Here is a 9,499-nt window from a genome sequence, read left to right on the forward strand (position 1 = left end):
ATACTGTATTTTTTTTCCACGTGGGTTTCACTCCAAAACCATGAAGTACTCACCTGCTGCTTGCCGAGACCTAATCTGTGCGTGTGTGTGTGCTGAGTCACTTCTGTCGTGTCTGACTCTGCAACTCTATGGACTGTAGCCCGCCAGGCTCCTCTGTCCATGGGGATTCTCCAGGCAAGAGTACTGGAGTGGGTTGCCACGCCCTCCTCCAGGGGATCTTCCTGACCCAGAGATCAAACCCTTGTCTCTTATGTCCCCTGCATCGGCAGGCGGGGTTCTTTACCACTGCCGCCACCTGGGAAGCCCTAACCCATGATGAGACCGCAAAAGCCCTCCTCTCACTGGAATTTCATGGAAGGGAACGCAAGCCAGATCCGTGACTGGATGGATCCGGCTTCCGTGTGGCTGCAAGTGGGTCGCGGGGGTGGGGGTGTCATTTAAGAAGACAGTTGGCAAATTAGGATCATAAAAAGCTAGGTTCAAAGATGAACGTTTATTAAGACTGACAAGAGAAGTTATCACAAATTACAGAAGTAGGGACTGACAGATGCCACACACATCCCCAAAGGCATGAGGAAGAACGGACTGTTTATTCAAATTGCCTGACTGTGTAAGTCAACCCGACGACTCGGATGGAAACAGACCACGTCCTGGAAAACATAAGCTACCACAGCAGACTCTCCACGGAAGAGAGGATTCAACAGTCCTGGAGCAATTAAGGGGATTGCACTTGTGATTTTAAATCTCCCCAAAAGGAAATCTCTAGGCCAGATGGTTTCATAGGAGAATTCTGCCAAATGTTTAAAGAAAAACTAATTCCATACAATTCTTCCAGGAAACAGAAGTGGAGGAGAAACACTTACCAATTTATGAAGTTAGTGTTATCCTGATACCAAAACCAGACAAAGACACTACCAAAAAGAAAAGTACAGACCAATAACTTGCAAAAGATACGGATGCAAAAAAAAAAAAAATGTAGATGAAATCAATTTTTAACCAAGTATTAGCAAACAGAATTGAGCAATATGTGAAAAGATTTATACGCTATGACTGTGGTATTTTGGGGATGCAAGGCTGGGTCAATATTCAAAAATCGGCTACAGTGAAAAATCGACTAAAGTGACCCACCATACCAATAAACTAACACAGAAAAGCTATATGTCACATCAGTTGAAGCAGAAAGCATCTGACAAAATCCACACACTTCGATGATAGAAACTCTCAGAAAAATGGGAACAGATGGGGGATTTCCTCATCTTGACAAAGAGCATGCATTTTTAAAATAAAAACTGTATTTTTAATTGAAACATATCTGACACCCAACATTCAAGACCAAGGTGTACAGCACATTGATCTGACACATCTGAACAGGGTAATATGGTTGCCTACAGGGGTGGCATCAGTTAGCACTTCATTACATCAGAGTTCTCATTGCTTTTTTAAATGTTGATTTAAAATTTCTTGGCTGACAGGTCTTAGCTGCGGCACTCAGGATCCTAGTTCCCTGACCAGGGATCAAGCCCAGGCCGCCTGCACTGGGAGTGGAGTCTTTAGCCAATGGACTACCAGGGAAGTCCGTCATTTCTCTCTTGTGGTGGGAATAATTAAGATCTAGCTCTCAGGAATCTTGACGGTTTTAATACAACATAGCTGTCTGTGTTCACTGCACTGCGCTATCAGCTCTCCAGGACTTACTAGCTGCACACGTGTCCCTGAAACCTCTCTCCCAGTCCCCACCTGCCAGCACCACCCTGGCAACCACCGCCCCTTCTAGTCTGGCTTCCTTAGACCCGCATGAAAGTTACAATCATAGTGTCTTTCTGTTGGATTACCTCACTTAGCTTATGACCTCCAGGGAAAAGCACGCTGTCCAATGAAGGACACCCCTCCTCCTCACGAGGGTGTTTGATTGTACATCTCTATCTGTAGCTTTTATCCATTTGTCCCGTGACAGGCAGGTAGGTTTCAGTACCTTGACTATTGTGAATAATGCTGCAATAAGCCTGGGAGGACAGACATCCCTTTGATGTTTTCACTACTTTTGCATAAATCCTCAGCAATGGAATTGTGAGATCACAGCAACTCCTTTTTTGGAGGAACCTGCCTACTTCTCTGTAGTGGCCGCACTCACACACACTCCACCAGTGTTTTCTTGAGTTTTCAACATTGTTACCTCCATTCTGTTACCTCTACGAGCAGCATTCTGACAGGTGCGAGGTGATAGCTTGTGGTTTTGACGTGCATTTCTGATATTCACTTGCCTACTTGAAGCAGATTGTAAATTAGAGCCGTTTTAGGTCACAATCGCATTTACAGCTGCCTTGCCAACAAGCACCAAAAAGCCTCCAGCATCACTGGTGCTTCTCCTCTGGGCCTCCGGTCTTCATCCCACTGCCCCCCGGCCCAACGCTGACTGCCAAAGAGCCGGGCCACTTCCAAGGGGTCGGACAAGAGTCTGGCCCATGTCCCAGTTATTATTTACATTTCTCAGATATAACCGAGACATCTGGACACGAGAGCCCCAGCAAGCCCATGTGTCTCCAGCTGGGAATCTTCCCCAGAGGTCACCTCTGTGCAGCCGTATCTCGGGACACTTTGTCCACAAGGACGTTAACCTCACCCGCCCTCCCCTCAAGGCTTCACTTCTCCAGAGCTCCTGATGGCAGAGGGACACCAGGCCACACGGCCCGCTGGCTTGCGGCACAGGAGCCCAGCCAGCACGGACAAGGGTGCAAGCGTGGAGCACCCAGGGCCCCATGGTGGAGAGGCGTCAGCGCATGTCACACCCAAGATCCCGAGGTCACGAGGGATCTTAATATAGGAGGCTGCCCAGAATCAAGGAGGACTGTGAAGGCCATGGAGGCCGTCAGGCAGGCAGGAGGCTGGGGCAGCAGGGTCCTCGGCCAGTCACTGTCCCCAAGACAAACCCTGCAGCTCAGAAGTGGGCTCCACCATGTAACACAGATGACCACCCCTGAGGGCCTACTGAGTGCCCATGAACTACACACGTGCTTATAATCACCTACAAGGGGCAAGAATCTGAAAAATATGAACGCATGTGTAAGTGAGCCACTGTGCTGGGAAACCAACGCGGGGCCCTGACGACAGGCGCCGTCAGTCCAAGACCCCCCAGCCTGAGCAGGAAGCGACCCCAAAATCCAGACAGCTCTGCATCCGCAGCTCTGCAAGTCTGAAAACCACGCCCAAAACACAGCACTGAGAATAATATTTTATTTAGTCGTTTGTTTACAACTGAAACTCTGGGAATTCAAAATTAACATCCTTGCCCGTGAGCTTCTTATAGACACCAGAAAACGTTTCAACCTACAAGAGAAGAGATAAATGGTCACAACACACACAGGGGACGGTAGCTCCAAACGGGGCAAGCTGTGGTGGGCAAAGGGCTCCACCCCTGAGCCGCCTGCTGGCTCCTCTGGGTCACTCGGAGACGCGGGGGTGACAGTTTACCCGAAATGAAGCCAAATGATAGTTCTCCCCAGAGTCTATCTCGACTACCACCCAGCCTTAAGTTCAGCCTAACACACACCATGGAATTACTTCACATCCATTTCTCCTAACAATTTAAAACAATTCCAGTGTTTAAAACATCTCCCAATTTAACCTGATCAGCCCCCAAGGCAGTCGGCTCCCACAGGCAGGTTCAGCACCACTGGGGCCGGCTGGGCTCACCCCGGCCCGGGCAGCGTCTGGCCCCTCCCCAGGGGGGGCGGGCCTGCATCTGGCCCCTCCCCCAGGGGGCGGGCTTGCATCTGGCCCCTCCCCAGGAGGCCAGTCCCTACCTTGTGCTCCACGTTGTTCTGCTGAGCTTTGTCCAGATGGACCTTTATGAGTCGGCTGCCGTCCAGCTTCACGCGGATCCTCTTGCCCACGATCTCACTTGGGAAAACCAAGTCCTCCAGGATGGCGTCGTGCACAGCGGTCAGAGTGCGGCTTGAAGAACACAGCGACAAAAGTGAGAAACCCAGCAAGGTCTGCCCTCCTGGGAACCTCCAGGGCACCTCCACAAGTCAAACCCTGAGTGGAAGGCTCCAGGTTCCCGAAGCCACAGCAACACGAGCTTTCGAGTTACGTCCTTTTGTCTCATGTATCACAGCAGAGCCGCTGCCACACGAGGAGAGGGAGACACACACACTCCCATCTCACTTCCAAAGCCAGCGTGTTGTAAACCACACACACCAGCTGTCATGAGTGATCATCTCCAGAAAAGGAGACTAGTGATGACTTTTATTATAGGACACACCTTTAGGTTGTCATTCACATGATTCTCTGTAGTAACCTCTCTTCCAAAATGATCTTCTCCAGTGTTGTCAAATGCTTAGATGTCACCACAGGCTTTATCTACCGAAGACACTTTGAGGGGTCCCTGGCCTCTAAGATGCACCAAAGCCCCTCCCTGTTCCTGTGATGGAATGAGGCAACACCCCACCCAAAGGACACTGTTCTACCCCAGCTCTAGGATGTGGTCCCTCCCATGAGGGTCCCAATTTCAGCCCATCCCATCCCAGACTGCCAAGGGAGCCTTGCTCCTCTCCTGGATATGACTCCAAGTTCACAACCCATCTGGCTGCCAGACAAGGTTCAATTAACCCCAAACTTATAGCCTATTAGTTTTGTACCACAGGATACCAGGAACGAGAGAATGAAGAGACTGTTCTCACTCCCAACGTCTGCAGGGCTCCCTTTTATTACGGAACGTGTCCAGGTCTTATTCACCCCTCAGTGGCTCAGACACCACGTCCTACTCGTTTCTCTTTGTCCGGCAGCTCTGCACACACGGAAGGGGCTCCTAAATGACCACAAAGCTCCACTGCTCCAAGGCCAAGAGCAGCTTCAGCACCTCAGCACACAAATCAGACGGTCAGCCCAGCTGACGGATGGCTGCTAACCGCTGGCCAAGCACACCCTTACGGGTTAGGAAAGCACTATGGACCCTGTTATTTACTTCCTTCAAAACACAAGAATAGAACGGAATCTAGCTGGTCTCAAACTCAAACTCTAGCCCGATCTAAACTTCTGAGGAAAAGCACAACTTGACAATCACGAAGCAGCAGAGCTAGGCTGCTTCAGAAGGAAAGCGACCGAGACCCTGCACACAACTCGTGCAGGAGAAAGATGAGCGCAGAAGGAAGAGAAGCCGCAGGCAGGAAGGCAGACCGGAGACGGGGGGGATCGCTCAGCGCAAGGGAAGGGAAGACTCCCGGGTCTGCGCCAGGCCATGGGACAGGCTGGCGTCATCAGCTGAGAAGTGGAGACAGGCTTACGCCGAGGGAGAGCCACGGCTACAGACCTGGGAGTCAGCACCTTCACCGTGTGCAGAGCAAAGGGGCTGCTCTTACAGTCAAGGACTAACTCAGGCCGTCAGGACCCAGGCTGCAAAACCACCTGAGTAGCAGCATTAACAAATGAAACCTCCTTGATTATCCCCTGTATTTGATCTCCTGCAAACTATCCAGAATAGCCCCCTCCAACAGTTCTACATTCTACTGCTACCCCAACTGCCCTGAAAACAAGACCAAAGCACCAACAGCCAAGTTCCGTAACGCCCGGCACGTGCCTCTCCAGCCTCTCCAGCCTCCACAACGTGGCACCATCAACACCCGTCCACAACACTAGAGACCCTCATGCCCTGCTTCTAGGCACTCCCTGGCTCAGACGCCAGCACCACGAACACTGGCTGGACGGAGGGAGGATGAGTGATGCCCTTTACCCCACCAGCACTGATGCTCAAGTCCTTTCTCAAACCGCCCAAGGCAGGCCTGCAGGGACCCAAGAAACCAAGTGTGTGGAGTCAGCGACTTCAACACAACACCAGAAAGCTCAGACCAAGGAGCCACCCTCCAGTATCTAGTTTACAGCAGATAACCTGCAAGTCAATCAGGTTCATAAAACATGCATCACCCGCAACACCTTTAACCTCTGCCATGAGCAACAGACAAGTCTAGTTTTTCAACGTCAAATCGACAACAAAAGTAAACAGTGAGAACACACCGTGCCGCCAGCCCACATCGGGTGTGCTCTACCCCCCACGCTCCCTGGACCCCTCCTCACCGCTCCTCCTTTACCCGAAGAACCGGATCAAAGTCGCACCTTTGGTGAGCGCGGCGACCTACTGTACCACCTACGTGCATGTATGTAACTCTTACCTCCAGAATCAACCTGAAAACATTTCAGTTACAGAAACCCAGTTACTTGATAAAAATTCCCATGGGAATGGCTTTCCTACATCCCTCACACTTAAAAAACTTATATAACTCTTACTATGAATAACCCACGCCAATCAACAATGGTTACTAAGAGGGGTACACACATTTTCGATGCTGAAGAAACCTACCTCCTGGGACGTTTCTGCTTATTTTTCGTACGGCTTTTTCGAGTTGGCTTAGGCAGAATTCTCCTCTGTAAGGTAAAAATTATCAATGAACAAACTTTTAAAAAGACTTCAGTTGTCAGAAAACTAAGCACTATCAAAACTACTTTACAAACCAAAGGACTTAATGGCTGAATAAATTCAAAGCTCCAGAAAGTCAAACAACCTAGACCCAACAAGTGAGTAAAAATCTCTATAGTACTTCCTGACCTCATTTATTCTTTCAGAACCCGCTGCTGCTGCTAAGTCCTGTCAGTCGTGTCCTGGCAGCCCACCAGGCTCCCCCGTCTCTGGGATTCTCCTGGCAAGAACACTGGAGTGGGTTGCCATTTCCTCCTCCAATGCATTAAAGTGAAAAGTGAAGTCGCTCAGTTATACTCTTAGAGACGCCATGGACTGCAGCCTACCAGGCTCCTCCATCCACGGAATTTTCTAGGCAAGAGTACTGCAGTGGGGTGCCATTGCCTTCTCCAGCTTATAGTAAAATGTAACTGGAAAAATGTGACTGATCCCCCAAATATTACACACCTGTTTACATTTCATCCAACCCACTACCCACTTACAGGTACTAAGTCAGAATACTACTCCTTGACTTACTCGTCAGCTAAGCACTGAAGTCCTAGAGATTTCTGTTTGCAAGAAGGCCCAATCTAACTTAAAAAACAAAAACACAGCCTCTTAACCATTTTCTCCTTACCCTACCAACCATTCCTTTGCATGCCTTTTCCTCCCAGCTGCTGCTGCTGCTGCTAAGTCGCTTCAGTCGTGTCCAACTCTGTGTGACCCCATAGATGGAAGCCCACCAGGCTCCCCCGTCCCTGGGATTCCCCAGGCAAGAACACTGGAGTGGGTTGCCCATTTCCTTCTCCAATGCAGGAAAGTGAAAAGTGAAAGGGAAGTCGCTCAGTCGTGTGCGACTCTTTGCCACCCCATGGACTGCAGCACGCCAGGCTTCCCTCTCCATCACCATCTCCCAGGGCTTACTCAAACTCATGTCTTTAGAGTCGGTGATGCCACCCAGCCATCTCATCCTCTGTCCTCCCCTTCTCCTCCTGCCTTCAATCTTTCCCAGCATCAGGGTCTTTTCCAATGAGTCAGGTCTTCGCATCAGGTGGCCACCCGGCAACAGTACCCCCTATCTCTTTAACCTGGTGCAAGCGGCGACCAGTGACTCTACCAACACAAGCCCTCACTCCAGCGACCCAACACGACGTGCCCCGCGGACGCACCTGGGCGATGAAGACGACGTGCTTCCCGCTGAACTTCTTCTCCAGCTCGCGCACCAGGCGCACCTGGATTTTCTGGAAAGACTTCAGCTGCGGGACGGGGACGAAGATAATAATAGCTTTCCGGCCACCGCCAACTTCGATCTCCTAGAGTCGAAGCGGGAAGAGAGGCACAGATGCAGTTAGGCGGGGAGGGGGACCCCGGCACTACCGGCGGCCCGAGCACATGCCCAAGCCCCGCCCCGTCCTGGGGGAACCCGAAGCCCACCCCGGGAGGACCCCCTTGCCTTGGCGGCCGTGATGTTCAGCTCCCGCAGCTGCGCCTTGAGGTCCGAGTTCATCTCCAGCTCCAGCAGGGCCTGTGGGGCGGCAGAGGGCGCAGCCCACGCTCAGCGCGCGCAGCCTTCACTCACCCCGACCCTCTCCGGGACCCCGGCTCGCCCGCCCCCTCACCTGGGAGATCCCCGACTCGAACTCGTCCGGCTTCTCGCCGTTGGGCTTGACAATCTTGGCACTGGAGCTGAACATGGCCGGGACCTGGAAGCACAGGGCGCTCAGGGCGAGCGGCCGGCCCCATCTTCCCCCCGCACAAGCCATCGGGGCCCCCGGGCCGGACAATCGGCCGCATCCCCACCCGGGGGCCCCAGACGTGTGCCTCCCGAAGCCGGCGGACCGGCATAGCGCCCGCGGACCACATACCTTGTAGAGGCGGCCAAACAGTCTTGCCGCTGCCGACCCGAGTAGGCCTAGGAAGAGGCCTAGATATCGCGAGAGTTCGTTAAATCCCGGCGGCGGAGGGGAAGAGGCGGGAATAGCGCGAGTAGAGAAACCGGAAGAACCACGGAGACGCGGAGGCAGCCTAGAGAGTCCCCTGAAGCGGCGTCTGAGGGCCGGGAAGCCGGGAAGGATTTTTGGCTCCGCTGTTATCCTTGTCTCGGCTGCTGGCGGGAATTCCCGTGTGGGCAGCCGAGGTTCCAGGCGGGCGGTGGGCGGGCCCGGCGAGAGTCTGTCGGGGGTCCCAGGTCCGCCTGAGGAAAATGGCTTGGGCTACCCCTGAAGATAGGACCAAAAGCCTCACTTAACATGAGGAAGCTTAACGTCCCAGCTGAAACAACGGAAAGGAACCGGAGACTTGGGTTCCGTTTGGGCTGTGGAGGACCAAATGAGATGCTTGTGAAAGCGCTTTGGGAACGAACTGCTTTACGAATAAATGTGGTTTCCAGGCCACACTGGGCTCTCGTATCGACTGCTTGGTGCGGCCGACGATTCTGAGACGTCTAGGGACACCTGTGGTGGAGGCGGCCTGGAGCTGAAGAACCATCCCAAGAGGGAAAGTTCAGCTCAGTTCAGTCGCTCAAGTCGTGTCCGACTCTTTGCGACCCCATGGACCACAGCATGCCAGGCTTCCCTGTCCATCACCAACTCCCAGAGTTTACTCAAACTCATGTCCATTGAGTCCGTGATGCCATCCAGCCATCTCATCCTCTGTCGTCCGCTTCTCCTCCTGCCTTCAATCTTTCCCAGCATCAGGGTCTTTTCCAGTGAGTTAGTTCTTTGCATCAGGTGGCCAAAGTATTGAAGCTTCAGCATCAGTCCTTCCAGTGAATATTCAGGATTGATTTCCTTTAGGGTGTACTGGTTGGATCTCCTTGCAGTCCAAGGGACTCTCCAGAGTCTTCTCCAACACCACAGTTCAAAAGCATCAATTCTTTGGTGCTCAGCTTTCTTTATAGTCCAACTCTTACATCCATACATGACTACTGGAAAAACCATAGCTTTGACTAGACAGACTTTGGCAAAGTAATGTCTCTGCTTTTTAATATGCTGTGTAGACTGGTCATAACTTTCCTTCCAAGGAGCAAGCGTCATTTAATTTCATGGCTGC

At 52.0% G+C, this 9,499-nt stretch overlaps 1 protein-coding gene across 1 annotated transcript; it reads right to left on the reverse strand.

Moving 5' to 3' along the window:
• Positions 1 to 3,217: 3,217 nt before the first annotated feature.
• On the reverse strand, positions 3,218 to 8,370 carry RPS7 (ribosomal protein S7). The gene is made up of 7 exons (NM_001098874.2): positions 8,314 to 8,370; positions 8,068 to 8,151; positions 7,902 to 7,973; positions 7,618 to 7,761; positions 6,353 to 6,417; positions 3,801 to 3,951; positions 3,218 to 3,324 (listed from the first exon to the last, which is right to left on the reverse strand). The coding sequence occupies exons 2-7, from the start codon at positions 8,140 to 8,142 to the stop codon at positions 3,247 to 3,249; spliced, it is 585 nt and encodes a 194-aa protein (NP_001092344.1). The 5' UTR covers positions 8,143 to 8,151; positions 8,314 to 8,370; the 3' UTR covers positions 3,218 to 3,246.
• Between the last annotated feature and the right edge of the window lie 1,129 nt (positions 8,371 to 9,499).

The sequence above is a fragment of the Bos taurus genome, chromosome 8 (genome assembly GCF_002263795.3).
Source record: "Bos taurus isolate L1 Dominette 01449 registration number 42190680 breed Hereford chromosome 8, ARS-UCD2.0, whole genome shotgun sequence".
Taxonomy (NCBI): Eukaryota; Metazoa; Chordata; class Mammalia; order Artiodactyla; family Bovidae; genus Bos; species Bos taurus.

What these genes read in the sequence shown, in the direction of transcription:
- RPS7 (NM_001098874.2), bottom strand. Translation starts at nt 8,142, where the DNA reads ATGTTCAGCTCCAGTGCCAAGATTGTCAAGCCCAACGGCGAGAAGCCG. An exon ending in ACGTCGTCTTCATCGCCCAG is followed by an intron (nt 6,418 to 7,617) that starts GTGCGTCCGCGG and finishes TTTACCTTACAG; the next exon opens with AGGAGAATTCTGCCTAAGCC. An exon ending in AGAACAACGTGGAGCACAAG is followed by an intron (nt 3,325 to 3,800) that starts GTAGGGACTGGC and finishes CTTCTCTTGTAG; the next exon opens with GTTGAAACGTTTTCTGGTGT.